This window comes from Equus asinus, chromosome 2 (genome assembly GCF_041296235.1).
Source record: "Equus asinus isolate D_3611 breed Donkey chromosome 2, EquAss-T2T_v2, whole genome shotgun sequence".
Lineage (NCBI taxonomy): Eukaryota > Metazoa > Chordata > Mammalia > Perissodactyla > Equidae > Equus > Equus asinus.
The window spans coordinates 179,549,623-179,566,436 of record NC_091791.1 but is presented as its reverse complement, the minus strand read 5'-3'; the positions used below and the strand labels follow the sequence as shown (position 1 = coordinate 179,566,436).

The 16,814-nt window shown below is 41.7% G+C and overlaps 2 protein-coding genes across 6 annotated transcripts in view; one reads left to right on the top strand and one right to left on the bottom strand.

Moving 5' to 3' along the window:
• LOC123283102 (uncharacterized) overlaps positions 1-10,582 on the bottom strand; it is a 34,900-nt gene extending 24,318 nt beyond the window's left edge. The window contains exons 1-3 of one of the 3 annotated variants that reach the window (XM_070504248.1): positions 10,231-10,582; positions 4,790-4,853; positions 1,827-1,922 (exon numbers count right to left, since the gene is read on the bottom strand). The gene's annotated coding sequence lies outside the window, so the exon portion shown is untranslated. The remainder of the gene's footprint in view (positions 1-1,826; positions 1,923-4,789; positions 4,854-10,230) is intronic. The other 2 variants (XM_070504249.1, XM_070504250.1) reach the window with 2 other exon arrangements.
• On the top strand, positions 9,681-14,323 carry CFL2 (cofilin 2). Of its 3 annotated transcripts, none has more exons than XR_011501561.1 (4): positions 9,681-10,131; positions 11,162-11,326; positions 11,590-11,666; positions 11,750-14,323. XR_011501561.1 is itself a non-coding variant. In XM_044765482.2 (4 exons), the coding sequence occupies exons 1-4, from the start codon at positions 10,129-10,131 to the stop codon at positions 11,860-11,862; spliced, it is 501 nt and encodes a 166-aa protein (XP_044621417.1). In that variant the 5' UTR covers positions 9,941-10,128; the 3' UTR covers positions 11,863-14,323. The 3 variants fall into 3 exon arrangements, 2 of the variants coding, with proteins under 2 accessions (XP_044621417.1, XP_014690251.1); XM_044765482.2 differs by having other exon boundaries at positions 9,941-10,131; positions 11,162-11,469; XM_014834765.3 differs by lacking the exon at positions 9,681-10,131 and adding an exon at positions 10,730-11,050 and having other exon boundaries at positions 11,162-11,469.
• The last annotated feature ends 2,491 nt before the right edge of the window (positions 14,324-16,814 follow it).

The window sequence follows — 16,814 nt, the reverse complement described above, 5'->3', positions numbered from 1 at the left end:
TGAGGGGACATGTAAGGAGTTTATCAAGTTTGAATGGGCTATGAGAAACAGAAGTGATCTCACTCAGTATAACATAAAACACACTGGCTCCTGTCTTTGATTCCCCTCCAGCCCCAGGATGCTATTACTTCCTCTCTCTGACAGGAAGGGCTCCCAGGGCAGGCCAGTCAGGATGAGATTTGGGGAGTGGTCCCATCAACCAACTGAGGGAATCAAATCTTATTCTCATGAATAATTCCTCTACAGAGGGGTCAAAACAAACAGCATATCTTTTCAATACATTTTTATTAACACATCAAAAAGGTAGTAGGTTTTGGAACCAACAAGTCTTCAGTTTTAATCTAAGCTCTGCTCTGTCTAATGCTCTGCCATTTACCTTGTGGACACGTTAGTTAATTATCTGAGCCTGTTTCTTCATCTGTGAAAATGGAAATATTGTTAGGACTAAATGTGTTCACTTAGAGATTACATTCGCTTTTTATTACCTATTTTTCTGTTTTTACTGTCCACATGAAACTGAAAGAAGGATCATAAACATTTCATATCTATATAAGGTCTTAGAGCAATCACAACCATGTAAGGCGTCATATTAGACACAACAGAAATCACCTCACATCAGCTTAGGCAAAAAGGAGACTTTGCTGGAAAGTTCCTGAGGTTCTTAAAATAAACACAAGTGGGAGAGGGTGAGGTCAGGCCTCAGTAACAACTGGAACTAGCGACTCAACTCTTTGTCATTCATATCTGTGTCTTTCTGTGGATCAACTTTGTTCACTTTTGTTGGAGAGCAACTTCCTTCACACGATGGGAATGTGGCTACAATAGTTCCTTAGACCCTCAGGCCTCAACGCCCCATCACAGAGGGACCACTCTCTTAGTTCCCACTGGAAAAATCTGACTGCGCTAGTCTTGGTCAGATGCCCATTCGTGGATCACTTAGGTATTCCTCAGGGGAGAGTGGTGGTGGGGTTGGGGGTGGCACCTCATTGTTTCACAGACTAGGTCATTAGGGGTTCATCCTTGTGCCACGTATCACAGACTTGCCAGTAGAGCCTTTCTCGGAGGGCAAGAATTGTTGTGAGCTGGGAAACAAACCTAAACTGGTGACTACAACAGGCACCTTGTATGTGGTTGGGAGGAATCTTGGGGAAATTGCTTCACCCTCCCTTTCCAATCCACACGTTTCATGATAATTCCATTTCTGGTCCAGGATTGCGATAGAATTACTGCTGTTTAGTACAGATCATTTTTAGAATCTATAAGTTGAGAAATTATTTGTATTGTCAGAATATCTACGTGTGTGTGGATATCTGTGGTGTGTGTGTGTGTGTGGAGAAAGAGAGAGGGAACAGTTTACTCAGTAAACTGCCTAAATAATGACAAAGAAGGGCACTGGCTAGAATAAATTTGGGGCTGAAATAGTGCCCAGAGAAAAAGCATCCTTTGATACTAAATAAAAATCATCTGTCAATATGTACAAAGGATTCAAGGGCTGGGACCTTATTTCAGGTAATCATACATCAGGACTATTAGGATAGATTTGGTTGCATGAAACAAAAAACAGTCCAAGTCAAGTAACAGTGGCTAGAATAAGACAGAATCTTCTCTGTCATATGTAAGTCCAGAGGAAGGCTGCCCTGGACTAGCATGGTGGCTCCACAGTCATCGGATATCCAGGCTCCTCCTATCTTTCTGTTCCATCACCCTAGCCTCTGACTTTCATTCTCAGGGTCATCTCATGGTCCAGGAGGGCTGGTGGCGCTCTAACCATCAAGTCTGTGACACAAGCCAAAAGAGGGAAGGGCAGAAGGGCAAAGAGGACTCACCTTCCAGCTAGCACAGCTCCTTTTAAGCAGCCTTCTGGGGAGTCCACATATCATTGGTTGAATTGGTCACATGGCCACATCTCCTAGTCGGAGAGGCTGGAAAATTCAGTCTGTTAGCTGGTGGCACAACTCCAAATAAAATGGAGACTGATGTTGTTTTACTAAAGTAGAAGGGAAGAATGGACACTGATAGCAGCTGCAACATCTGCCACAATGGTCAGACAAATTTCAAGTAACTAGAAGAGGAAGCAGCTTTCTGAGCCTGGTCTATGTTGGAATTCTGCTCCATCCTTTCCAACGTGAAGTGAGCCAAGAACCATCAGAGAAGCAATGGGTCCTGCCCCTCCCCACTTTTTTGTAGACACAGTTTGTGGAGAAAGAAACAGTTTGAAAGCCACTAAAAGAAGCCTGCCTCTGCTTTGGTTCTTCTTTTTTTTTTTTTTGAGGAAGATTAGCCCTGAGGTAAGATCTGCCACCAATCCTCTTCTTTTTGCTGAGGAAGACTGGCCCTGAGCTAACATTCGTGCCCATCTGTCTCTATCTTATATGTGGGACGCTTAGCACCAAGCAAGCAGTGCTACGTCCACTCCCAGATCTGGCCAGCGAAGCAGGACACACGAACCTAACCACTGTGCCACCGCCACTGGGCTGGCCCCTGCTTTGGTTCTTGCTTGGTCTCTAGTCTTGGGGCAAAATTGTCTGTTACGGAGGAAAACATTGGAGTGTTTAATTAGAGTTTTGAAATTCAAACCTAAGACACTGTGCTAATTGAACAAGTAATTGAAAGCGAAATCACTTTAGGTAAAATGTCTAGATTAATATCAATTTACTAGAAAATATTAAAGCCTTGTCACTTCCCCTGTTTAAAACCTATTAATAGCTTCCTGTAACACTTGGAATAAAACTTTAAAATCCTGACCAGTAGAAGCTCCCACATTTTCTGGGTTCAACGTGCCCTTAGTATCTCACTAATTTTTTCAAGGCAGTCTTAGTCGAAAACACATACCTCACAGCTCTGTTTAAGCGTTACCTAGGTTCAAACAACTTAATATTTACGTCCTAACAGCTTAGGGCCTGTCAGGCACTGCATAACTTCTCAAACTTTGGAATCAGATTGGACACAGCCACCGTCATTTCCTGCTCCACACCTATTTTCCCCAGGGACTTGGTTTTTTATCAAAGCAACAGCCGAAAACCCATCCAAAGGATCGTAGGGGCATCTAAGCAAATCCAGCAGGAGTTAGTAGTTCCCGTGGTGTCCGACAGATGTCGCTGTGTTTCCCTTACAATTTAAAGCGTGGGCGGCGCCCCTGCGGGTTTGCTGGGGTCCCTCGGGGAGCTGGGACATGGTTTCCAGGTCCTGCATCCACCGGCCCCTGACCGCTTCTTCAGCCTCTTCTTCTACGTCCAGCCCTCCTTCTTGTCTGCTACACTGTCGCTCCAAGGACCTTTTATTTTCCCCAAAAGGCTAAGCTCTTTCCTTCCTCTGTCTTTTTTTCATGCTGTCGCCTTTGTGTGGAGGACCCTTTAACTTTCCTTAATTCCCCTCTTCTATAGCAGGGCCCCCGGTTATTTTCTCACTAGACTACAAACTCCACGAAGGCAGGGACCATGTCCGTTTCGTTTATCTTATACCCAGTATCTAGCACAGTTCCCAACACACAGCAGGAACTCAATACTTAAAAAAAAAAACTACGTTTCCTTAACACATTTATTAAGAAATTAATTTTCACACACACAATCCAGTTGTGAAATAAGAGAGAAATTCCTTTCTTGTCAGTTCAATTTGTCAGTAAGCAATTATAAATCTAAAAATTGATAGCATTTTAGAATGTGATTGCTAGCATACCTATAATGGCATTTAAAGAACAAATTTGAGGGAAAGAATAATCTTTTCAACAAATGGTGCTGGGACAACTGGATACCCACATGCAAAAGAATGAAGTTGGACCCTACCTCACCATACTAAAAAGTAACTCAAAATAGATCATAGACCTAAACGTAAGGCGGGAACTATAAAACTTGCAGAAAAAAACATGTGAGTAAATCTTTGTAAACATAAATTAAGCAATGATTTCTCAAATATAACACCAAAAGCACAAGCAACAAAAGACAAACTAGACTTCACCAAAATTTCAAAGTTTTCTGTTTCAAAGGACACCATTAGGAAAGTGAAAAGACAGCCCACAACCCACAGAATGGGAGAAATTTTGCAAATCAGATATCTAATAAGAGACTTGTATCCAGAATATATAAAGAACTCTTACAACTAATAATAAGACAACCAATGAAAAAATGGACTGAGGATATTAACAGACATTTTTCCAAAGAAGATAAACAAATGGCCAATAAGCACATGAAAAGATGCTCAACGTTATTAGCCATCAGGGAAATGCAAATCAAAACCACAATGAGACATCACTTCATGCTCACTAGGATGGCTAGAATAAAAAAGACAAACAATAACAAGTGTTGGTAAGAATGTAGAGAAATTGGAACCCTTATACATTGTGAGTAAGATCCTAAAATGATATGGTCACTTTAGAAAAGTTTGGCAGCTCCCCAAAATGCTAAACATGAGTTACCATATCACCCAGCAATCCCACTTCTGGGTATATACCCCAAAGAAGTGAAAATATATGTTCACACAAAATTTGTACACCAATATTCATGGTAGCTTTATTCACAATAGCTAAAAAGTGCAAACCACTGAAATGCACATCAACTGATGAATGGATAAAGGAAATGTGGTATATCCATGCAACAGAATATTATTTGACCATAAAAAAGAATGAAGTACTGGGGCCAGCCCAGTGGTGCAGCAGTTAAGTTCACACATTCCACTTCGGCAGCCCAGGGTTTGCCAGTTCGGATCCTGGGTGTAGACCTATGCACTGCTTGTCAGGCCATGCTATGGCAGGCATCCCACATATAAATTAGAGGAAGATGGGCATGGATATTACCTCAGGGCCAGTCTTCCTCAGCAAAAGCAGGAGGATTGGTGGCAGATGTTTGCTCAGGGCTAATCTTCCTCAAAAAAAAAAAAAAGAAAAAAGGTTAAAAAAAAAGAAGAATGAAGTACTGACATATACTACACTATGAATGAAACTTGAAAACATTATGCTAAATGAAAGAAGCCAGTCACAAAAGACTACGTATTATATGATTCCATTCATATGGAATCTCCACAAGAGGGAAACCTGCAGAGACAGTAGATGACTGGTTGCCAGGGGCTAAGGGGAGGAGGGAATGCGGAGTGACTGCTAATGGATATGGGGTTTTCTTTTTGGGGTGATAAAAATGTTCTAAAATTAGACAGTGGAGATGTTGCACAACTGTGAATACACTAAAAACACTGAATGGTACACTAAAAAGGGTGAATTTTATAGTATGTGAATAATATCTCAACATAGCTGTTATTTAAAAAACACATTTGAAAAATCTTTATTGTCTGCCTCATTGCCTATAGAATACAACTGACTGTAGGACAAGGCTCATAAGAGCTAGTACCTCCTACCACACCATCTTCATTCCCTGCTAAGTGTAGAGGCTCCAGTCAGAGCAAGCTACTTGGGTTTCTTATGCTTTACTCACACTGCAGCTGCTTTGTACATTCAGTTCCCTCTGCTCTGAATGCCCTTTCCCTATCTGCCCACTTAATCCTACTTGTCCCTGAAGACCCCGCTCACTCCAGACTGAGTGTGATCCTCCTTTGTGCTCCCAAGACGTCGTGTCCATGTGCCATTGGAGCATGCATGGGCTTATTCCACAGATGTTGGCTTCCTTGCTGTATTCTCACAGAACTCACTTTCTTCAAGGCAGGGACTGTGTTATTTTTATCTTTGCATCTCCAGCCTCTAGCAGAGGTGCTCAGTAAATGAAATAAAAGAAGGAATGAATGAATGGAATGAATAAACTCTTCTCATTCTTGAGTCGTTTTTGATCTCTTGCCTGTTCTTATTCATGTCTATTAACATAATCATTTTCATTTGTTACATTTTTCATGTCTGTACGATTTTCTATGATTTAAAAATCTCCAGCTTTTGTAATAAATTAAGCCAAACAAAGGATTTCCACCTTAAAGTAAGTTACTAGCAAGTTTCTTTTTTCAGATGCTGTTTCTGTATGGTTTGTATAATCTAGGTAACCAGTTGCTACTTATTATCATTAGTCAATTAATATCATAAGTAACTGATAGGTGGATCTAACAAACATGTCTGAAAGTTAATAAGGTGAAACTAGCATTTATATATGTGGAGTTTGAGACCATTTGAATTTCATTTCACTAGTTTCTGCATTTCACTGCTGCCACCCTCTGTCTCATTACCTCTTCACGTGACATAGACTGCTAAGTTCCTTTATTGTGAGGTCAGGTTCCTAAATTAGAAAGAACTAGAGGTGACCCAAAGTGAGTTTTGTGGGTCGGAGAACGAACAACAGAGATCAGCCTCCAACACACATTTCCCACCATGTTTATTTTCTAGTTCTAAGTTCAAACTTGGATTTAGAAAAACACCTGACCTGCCTCCTTACCAGTCTTTTAGCTCAGGTGTGGGTTAGGAAGAGTATGTCAGAGTAGAGAAGGCACGTGGGTAGAAAGGTACATTTTGAAGCAGTGAGTGTCTTTACGCTTACATCTGTCTGTCAGGAAGTGGCTGTGGGAGTTGAGTGTGATGTGTCTTGACAGGGAGCGGGGCTCGAACAGAATTTTTCCGCATAATCTTCCAGATTCATTGTTTTGGCTAGGACTTGAAAAATGATTCTAGAATTTACATGCCATAGAAACTGCATCCAGATTGTTTCTTGGGAGAATATGCATTAGGAGCTGTTCACTTTTCCAATTTTCGAAGGAATCTTGAGTAAACAAACTTTAGCTGAGACTTACAGATCAGTACCCATGAGGCTTGGCATTGCTCCATGCCTGTTGCCTGTGAGTGGGTAAAATCACACTCTCACCCTCACTCCGGAGGTACCAATGGCCCCAGGCTTCCTATTCCGTGCTGGAAGGAGCTTTCCACACATTATCTCACTTGATCCACCCCATAATCCCCATTTTCCACAGGAGGAAAGAGCCTGAGAGCAGTTAAATAAATGGCCGGAGATTGCACCACTATTGTGTCAGAGCTGAGATGCCATTCAGATCCATCCTCTTTGAGGTTACTCTCACTTAATTCCTAATAGCTGTTTGTTGCTGTCATCCATGTGTGGTCCACCAAATGGAAAAGTATAGTTAAGATGTGCATTTTAGTTCTAGATCATTCAGGGTCCTTCTGTCCTGCCTGTAATTGTTTGCTTGGGCTTGAAACTGCTAAAGAGAACACACGTGGTGTGATGGACAGAGTAGTGGCCCCCAAAAGATGTCCCTGTCCTAAGCCCCAGAATCTGTGAATGTGTTACCTCACACAGCAAAAGGGACTTTGCAGGTGTGATGAAGTTAATGATTTCGAGATGGGAGACTATCCTAAATTACCCAGTGGATCCAAAGTAATCACAATGGTCCTTAGAAATGAAAGAGGCAGGCAAGAGAGTCAGAGATGTGATGACTGCAGCCGAGGTACAAGGGAGGGGAGGCTCAGCACAAACCAAGGAATGCCGGCAGCCTCTAGAAGCCAGAAAAGGCAAGGAAACATATTCTCCTACAGACTCCAAGAGCAATGAGGTGCTGCCAACACCTTGATTTTAGCCCCATAAGACTCATTTCTGACCTCTGACCTCCAGAACTGCAAGGCAATAAATTTGTGTTGTTTTAAGCCACTAAATTTGTGGTAATTTGTTACAGCAGCCACAGGAAATCAATACACATGATGTCTGACACTCAGATCCCCCCACTACACAGGCACCAAAATTCACGCATCATTGCTTGGTAATGCTGTCCCTTTACCAAGCAGTGGTAGGTTCTGGGTGTAAATAACAGGCACGAAGCAAAGGAGCTGCTACTGGCCCTGAGGTTCTAAGAGCCAGCTTCATGAGGACATGTAGAAAGGCCACACAATCTTCAGGAGCTCCGTTTTTGTTTTCTTTATAGCACTAAAGCTTCTTAAACTGAATACTTCATCATCTATTGAGTACCTACTATGTGCCAGGTGCCAGAAATTCAAAGATGAGTAAGACTCAGATCCTTAAGGAGCTTACAGTCTAGTGGGGTACGGAACACATAAACAAGATATTACAATGCAATGAGATATGTGCAAAGACAAAAATATCTTCAGGAAAAGAATGCTAGCACATGGGAAGTATGAACTCTATCTAGGGCGGCGGTGGGGGACAAGTAGGCTTGGAGAAGCGTTGATGTCACAGCTGGGGGTGACTAACATTTCTGGAATCCCCAGCTTTGGTGGGAGAGGTTCTGACACCTAATCTACGTGCCAGTGTCCCCAGTGGGTCCCCAATGTCCTCTGCCGGGGCTGTGGCCTCTTTGGAATCTCTTTGCCACAAATTTCAAGGCCGAGAAGGGAGGGAGACCCTGAGAAGAAGAGTCCAGGAAGGAGAATTACTGATACCCATACAAAGCAGATGTTCGGAGCTCTAGAGATCCAGTCTCCATGATTTCCTTGGAACTTCAAGAAAGAGAAAGAAAGTGAAAGTTTTCATAAACTGTAATGTATCAGCTAAATGTAAAGTATTATTATCTACTTGCTTGGGATTCATGCTTAGACACTGGGAAATTTCTTCTCAATTTTTGTCTCCAAACTAAGTCAATCTTCCCATTAAGAAAATAAACAAGCTATGGACATAAAAAGTAGGTTCATATTTCATGGGCAATACCTAACATGGTCCATTTAAAATATATTAAATGTTGGATACCAGAATTTACCACACAAACTAGGGCATTAATTTATTATGGTTTTCCATCCCTAAACTTACTTAATCCTAAGAACATATATACACCATTTCCTGAGAAACACTGGTATACCAGGAAACTGAAATTTAAAGCTGGAAAGGACTTTAAAGATGATTTAATCAGAGCTGGTTTTACAGATACAGCACCCAGAGTCTGTAGGGGTTGAAAGCCCTTCCAGGTTACAGAGATAGGGCCAGCGTCAGGATTAACACGCGGGTCTCCCCACTCCCAGCGCAAGATTCTTGGCAGCACCCTAAGCCTCTGGCTTAGTTTGCTTCAAGGTTCATCCGGACTTACTACCGTGTTCCCAAAAGTTTTAGGCAATAACAATTTTACCTTTTTAGGCAAGTCTTTTTCACAAAATAAAGTTTAGCTATCGATCTGAGTTTTAAATTCATTTTGCCAATTTTACAAAGAAAGAAAGAAAGGTAGGAATAGTAAATGTCTAGGAGAAAGGGTAGCATAAATCAGCCCAAAGTAATTAAACACTCTTAAATCTTCTTTTCATTATAGATAAGTATACGAAGTGTTTCACCTACATTTTCATTATAAATCCAGAAAGCGTTAAATCTTTATGAAATTTTCCTCAAAGTATAGGGTGACAATTTTTCTGTGATAAATGGGACACTTGTGTAAGTATCAAAAACCGTTTAGAGAAGAACCTTGGCTCAGCGATAAGGCTTTGCTAGAAGAGGTTGTGATTGCCAAGAAGAGGGAGGAAACTCTACTCTTGGTCTGCTTATTTGATGCTGGCTGTCACAGCTGGGGCTTCATGAAGAAAGGACTACTGGCAGAGAGGACAATCCAGTTCCTAGGAAGTCTAATACAGAAAAGGATATTACCAAGCCATGTTACTACTTAACTTTTTTCCCTATTATTATTTTCAGCCACAGACATTTGGAAAGTGATTTTCCACCTTTTTATCATTTTGTTTTTGCTGAGTAATTCCGTCAACTGGGGTAAGCTCCGATAGTGCTTATTGTCATTTAATCGGAGGAAGGAGATCTAAACAATTCACGCCATGTCTTATGCGGGCTTTCCAAAAAGACTCGAAACGCTGGAATCCAGCCCCTGCAGGTGGACCCTCCCAGGGGAATAAAGGACCACGCCTCAGCGCGCCGCTGCCCTCCCGCGCGCCTAGCGGAGCAGCGCCCTCGGGGAGCCCAGCGCTCTCCGAGCCGGAGCCCTGGGCGCCAGTCCCGGCCGCGCAGCCAGCGGGCCTGCCGGGCGCGCGCGCCGTGTCAGCCCGAGGACGCGGGCGGGGCCGGGAGGCGGAAGGGCCGGCGGGGCGTGGCCACGTGACCGCCCCGCCCGCCGCCGCCCGGCCGCAGCTCCCGGCGTGCCCCGCACTCGCCGCGGCCCCCGCCCCTTCGCCTCCGCCTCCGCCTCCGCCTGCTCCTCCTGCTGCCGGCGCCACAGAGCCGGAGCCCGAGCCGCCGCCGCACCACAGCCGCGGGCACGATGGTAAGGCGGGCGCGCCGGCCGGGGCCCGGACCTGGGGCGCGGCGAGCAGAGCCCCCCGCGCGGCCTGCAGGGCCCCGGGAGCGAGGCCGCCATTTTTACCTGCTTTGGGCCTCGAGGTGGGCGCCCCGCGCTGCGGCCCCGCGGCGCCCGCTCCGGCCGGCCTGCCCTCCCGCCGTCAGGCCGGCCCGCGGCTCCTCGGATTCCTGGGGCGGGGAGCGCGCGGGCGAGTCAGGGGTCGGGGGTCGGGGCCTGAGCCGGGCGGGCGCGGCAGGAGGGTCGGGGCGCCGGGGGCGCGGCCGGGGCCGGCGGGGGTGGCCCGCGAGCCCCGATTCGCCGGCACCCGCGCGCTCTCCAGTGAGCCGTGCTCTCCAGCCCCTGCGGAGGCTTTCGGGGAGGGTCTTGATGGCCGTGATAAAACCCTCGGGGGGAGGGAGATTAAGGAGGTGGGGAAACTCTTCTAAAAATGCTTTTTCGCGTAAAAAGCTTTTACACCAGATCCGTTAGTTTTGAAGTGTCTGCATTTGAGCGGAGAGGCGACTATGTTGTAGCCGTGGGCGGTGTGGAGTTCACACTTGATTCTCTTTCCTTATGAGGAAACGGCACTGGCGAGGATGACTTTAAAGAAAAAAATAGTAGAAGCATTAACTGAAGTCCAAAAGTGTTTTTTTAAGGCCCGCAGAGTTGACACAATACAGAAGGTATTTTTGCTGCTGCTCCTGAGGCTCTGACATCACCCAGTGAAATAGGAAACATTTCAGGGATGGGACAGCCTGTATTTGTCCCTTTCCTCTCTACCTTCCATTTGCTTCAGCTTCAAACCCCTTCCGAAAGGATGAATGGGGCCGGATGAGTTAGAATCCTTTGGTGCATCATGTACTGATACTTAAAATGTGGCAAATCTGGCTGGACTGCTTGAATGGTACGGTGCAATTTTTGATGTCCAGACTAAAGTAATCCTTTCTAGGCAAACAGTAACTTTGGTTAAAACCAAAATACTTGTTCTGAATTGCTGTTCTTTTTTCATTTCCAGGCTTCTGGAGTTACAGTGAATGATGAAGTCATCAAAGTTTTTAATGATATGAAAGTAAGGAAGTCTTCTACACAAGAGGAGATCAAAAAAAGAAAGAAAGCAGTTCTCTTCTGTTTAAGCGATGACAAAAGACAAATAATAGTAGAGGAGGCGAAGCAGATCTTGGTGGGTGACATTGGTGATACTGTAGAGGACCCCTACACATCTTTTGTGAAGTTGCTACCTCTGAATGATTGCCGATATGCTTTGTACGATGCCACATACGAAACAAAAGAGTCTAAGAAAGAAGACCTAGTATTTATATTCTGGTGTGTAAAAACAAAAGAAAAAGTGCTTTTAAAATGCAAGGATTGTTATTAACATAGTCACTTTTGCCTTTGTTTTTCTTTTAAGTGGGATTCAACAATTTTTTTTCTTTTTTTCTGTAGGGCTCCTGAGAGTGCACCTTTAAAAAGCAAGATGATTTATGCTAGCTCTAAAGATGCCATTAAAAAGAAATTTACAGGTACAGACATTGAATATTTGGTGCAGACCAATTACTCTTTCTTAATTATAATAAGGTAATGGGATAATGTTTTTTCTTTTTAGGTATTAAGCATGAGTGGCAAGTAAATGGCTTGGATGATATAAAGGACCGTTCGACACTTGGAGAGAAATTGGGAGGCAACGTAGTAGTTTCACTTGAAGGAAAACCCTTATAAAATGACAGTCAAGTGCCATCTGGATCTTAAGGAGCTTCCATTTCTCCAGCTCAGTCAATTGGAATAGTATTAGGATTTTTGTTGGTTTTTTTTTTTTTTTTCCTCTTCCCATTGGGTCCTTCCAACACAGTGAATGAAGGAAATATCATTCATGTAAGCAGCCTATCAGTGATTGCCATTAGACTGTTTAATACTGTTACTTTTATGTAGAACCCACGGAATGCCTTCCCATCATATTTTAGCCAAAACAACTGGTTACATGCCTCCCTTGCAGCAAGCACTACAGTGAATGTGATTGTTAATGTGAATAGCTTAGAATACTGCAAAGGGTAAGCTAATTGAATGCCTTGAAAGTATTATCCACTGGTAAGATGGTAAACTTTATTCAGTATTATTTATAGTTGCACTTGATCGCAGTTCTGTGAGGCTCGAGCATTCATACACCTCACCTGCCTTGGCAAGCCTATTTTTGTGACATGGCAGCACGGATATAACACTATGCATTGAAAGCACTTTTTTGTAATGAGTTTAACCCTCCTATCCCCAAAAGGAATGCCAATTAAGTTGTGTTAACTGTGTCATCAACTTATCGTAGTACCTCAGTGTTCATTCCTGTTACCTGCATATCTTCTTAAAAGAAATAGCTGTTATCAATGCCTTTTTGTTTTCCATTGAGTGTACACTACTGATAAGTGTAGGAGTTTTATGTTTACTGTGTAAGTCTCGCAACACTAAAGGTATTTTGAATATCAGTCATGATGGCAATTTCTGTATAAAAGAGCCTTAAATGGAACATTGTTTTTGAGATCAAAGTCCCCACCCTCACAAAAATGGCCACGTTGCAATAAAAATTGTGGCATATTACAGAACGTTGCCTTGTTTTCCTTGGACATGTTGCAAAATGTTATGTGAAGCAGCTTCTAGGGTAAACAGCTATTAATCTCTGCACTGGTCATTTAAGGATTTTTTTGTACAACATTCATGCGTGATATTTTCCAATTTGTTGGGTTTATTTGGTTTAAAAAATATTCTATCCTAAAATCAACTAATATAAAATATTATTGTTATAGAGGGGTACTTTTATAAGCATTGGTTTATTTATTTCCTTATGTATTAATATGGAGAACAGAAATTATTTTTTTGCACTTTGACATAAATGCTCTTCAATACCTGATTTGTTCTCTGGATAAGTTGGGGTAGTTATTTTTTAATTCACTTATACATTTCTAAGTAGTTGAGTAGTAGAAGCAGGAAGCTTTTATGGCATATTTGGTCATAATGAAAATAATTTGTAAAATGTTGTCCTTCAAAAGTTTAATAATAGTTCTCATGTTTAGGAATTTTTATTTCAGCTACTATTTCTTAGTATATTTTGCAAAGTGGAAAAAAAGAATTGATATAGCAGTCTTAAACATGAGTAGTGAGATTTGGCTGTGGTCCAGACTGCTCTCCTTATAGAGAATTTGATCTGCTTAGTGTGAGCAGTTTGCTGTTAGCCAGAGCTATTTATGGCAAACACATGCTTTTGTATCTTGTCATAGTTATCCACAAATGGCAAAACTGGACTTGATTCTACTGGTATGCAAAACAGGCATGCTTGTAAGCAGTCAATCGTGACTAAGAACTTAACTCCATAGCTCTGAAGAATGCTCTAATCAGAAAACAGGAAATGAAAAATCCCCCCTTTTTTTAATGTGTGGAAGTAATTTAAATATAATTAGATATTTTCCATATTTCAAAAGATTTTTCAGATGAAAACAAAAATAGGAGTTAAATGTCTAGGCTTCCATTCAAAATTATATGAATGGCTTGGGGTCTTTTGCACTGAGCAATTTTATTTCAGGCTTCCAGCTGTCCCTGTGAGTTATCCTGGACATTTTGATGGCTTTTTGGTAAGGCTAAACTCATAAGTAAAGCATGAGAATACTGACATATACTAAACCATATGTGTAACTGATACTTGTACCGTGGAATTTTTCATTAGTTCCTCATTCTTCCAAAAAAAATAAGGGACTCTAAGTTATGTAGTAGCTTTTGTTTTTATATCTGATTTCTCAACTCTCTTATGTGCCTCTTTATATAATAATTTCAGAGATTAAATTTTGCTTTAGACTGTGGTACTTTGATTTGTTAGATTGACAGAACTGATACTAATAATAAGTTTATCTTTGAAATATATCTGTGCGTAAAGCCAAAAACTGATAAAATTAATGGTTCACATGTTACTTGAGACTAACTTGGCATTTGAAATGATCATTTTATTTTACAATCATTTACAATGAAACAATGTTCCAGTTAGCTTTAAAAGGTATACGGTGCTAATTAGTAAAATATTGAGGACAGTATTTTACTGCTAGCTTGCAAAATTATAAGTGTTTAAAAGAATAAAATATATGAAAATATATAAAGCTGTTGAGATGTGTTTACTTATACTTCGGAACATTAAAATTTTTAAAACTGACATTGCGTATCAGAGAGGCACCATTATCTTTCGACTTTTTTAGGATTTTAGTTGATATACTTTCTCATTTAGAGATATCAATATCCTTTGAAAACTGAGTGTTGTACCAATTTTAACATTTTCAAACAAATGCGAACAGTTGGCATTTGTCCCAAACTGGCTGTCAGCTGTTGTGTTCCATCATTATCTAAATAATACAGCCAGCATTGTGTATTTAATGCGCCTTTTTAGTAGGTTGGAAGATTAGGTAGATGAGATCAAAGCTAGTAAGAGGTTTGAGTTTCTCTGATACATAAATCCTTTGTAGCAGCTAATTGATAGAATCTAGCATATGAGATTTGGGAGAAAATTATTTTGAAAGTGTTTCCTTGTTAAGGAATGGTCTCAAGCGATGTAAATCATAGAGGAATTGAGAACACCTTTCATTAGGTTTGCCACTGGGCAAAAATAATCTGGTTCTCTTCATAGGGCCTATTTTTGCTTACAAATTTAATAATAGTTTGAGATCCAAAACAAACATGAATATTCATTTTTCTGTGAATATTAAAGCTACTAGAGATGGGCAGGAAGGCTCCAATGAATATTGCTTTTCAGACAGAACAAATTTATAGATGTTCTATCTTTCATCTCAGCCAGTAAAGAAATCTGAGGCTTTTCTTTTGCTTAGAGCATCCAAAGAACTGCTTTCTTTCCATGTAGAATTGGGACTCATCCTTCCGCTTCATAAAGCAGTTGAGCAAATTAATCTCTGAGCCTCAGTTTCTTAAGTCATAGTATGGGAATAATAATATCTATCCATCATACTTGGTGCTGAAGATAAATATGGAAATGCTTTTTGGAAAATAGGGAAATGCTACGTAAATGTAATAATTTGTTTAAACTATTCATTCTGAGTAAAGAACCATGTTAAAAGTAAGATTTATTGTAAGACTTTGAACTCTGTTTTTGAAATGATTCTACTTATTCTTACAGTTTGAGGACAAATTAACTGATATGGAGTATTTTTTTTCAGGACGAAATATAAAGTATAGCTTCTGAGTGGGTGTTTTTGCTTGTCCTCTTTTTAGTGTAGATTTCTATTTCATGTGTGGCCAATCAGATACTAGTTTTGTTTTGTTTTTTTTTTTGAGGAAGATTAGCCCTGAGCTAACATCCATGCCTATCTTCCTCCACTTTTTATGTGGGACACCTACCACAGCATGGCTTTTGCCAAGCAGTGCCATGTCTGCACCCAGGATCCTAACTGGCGGACCCTGGGCCACCAAGAAGCAGAATGTGCGAACTTAACTGCTGCGCCACCAGCCAGCCCCCAGATAGTAGTTTTTTCCCCAAATAATTTTGAAGTAAAAAATAAAACGATGGGGCCGGCCCGGTGGCACAGTGGTTAAGTTCACACGTCCCACTTCGGTGGCCCGGGATCTGGCGGTTCAGATCCTAGGTGTGGACATGGCACTGCTCATCAAGCCATGCTGTGGTAGGCGTCCCACATAGAAAGTAGAGGAAGATGGGCACGGATGTTAGCTCAGGGCCAGTCTTCCTCAGCAAAAAGAGGATTGGCAGCAGATGTTAGCTCAGGACTGATCTTCCTCAAAAAAAAAAAAGAGGAAATAAAGTTAGAGAAATATTATTGTTTTGGAATACTTGGCGTAAATTTATGTCCAGGTTGTTGAAAATCTATGACTATTATTAATACCCAGAATTTCTGTAGTCCTTTATAGTTCTCAAGGCACTTGCAATCTCTTTGACCTCTTTAGGTCCTCTTAACCAGCTCACCATATTTCTCTGCCACACAGAAGGAACTGAAGTTTGGAGAGGTTAAGGGACATCACAGCTATTGAGTAGCAAAGCTGATTCCAGCCCAGTGTACTTTTCACTCTGCATTTCTGTTGTAACAAACAGTGAGTTACTAATTTTCTTTTTAAAAAGATGGAATAGTCTGATTTTTTTCAATATTTTTTTTTTTCCTCCCAAAGCCCCCAGTACATAGGTGTATATCCTCATTATAGGTCATTCTAGTTCTACGTGGAATGCTGGCCACAGCATGCCTTGATGAGCGGTGGGTAGGTCTGTCCCCAGGATCCAAACCGGTGAACCCCAGGCCACTGAAGTGGGGTGTGCAAACTTGGCCACGGGGCCAGCCCCTAGTATGTTTTTAAAGTAGTGTCTTAAGAATATTTGAAAAACAGTCAATTTTTGTTTTCTAAGAAAGCCCCCACATGAAAATCTGAAATATTTTTACATTTAAAAGATTTTCTTAGGGGCCGGCCCGGTGGCGCAGCAGTTAGGTGCACACATTCCACTTCTCAGTGGCCGAGGGTTTGCCGGTTCGGATCCGCTTGGCAAAAGCCATGCTGTGGTAGGCATCCCACGTATAAGGTGGAGGAAGGTGAGCATGGATGTTAGCTCAGGGCCAGTCTTCCTCAGCAGAAAGTTAGCTCAGAGCTAATCTTCCTCAAAAAAAAAAAAAAAAAAGATTTTCTTAAATGTTTCA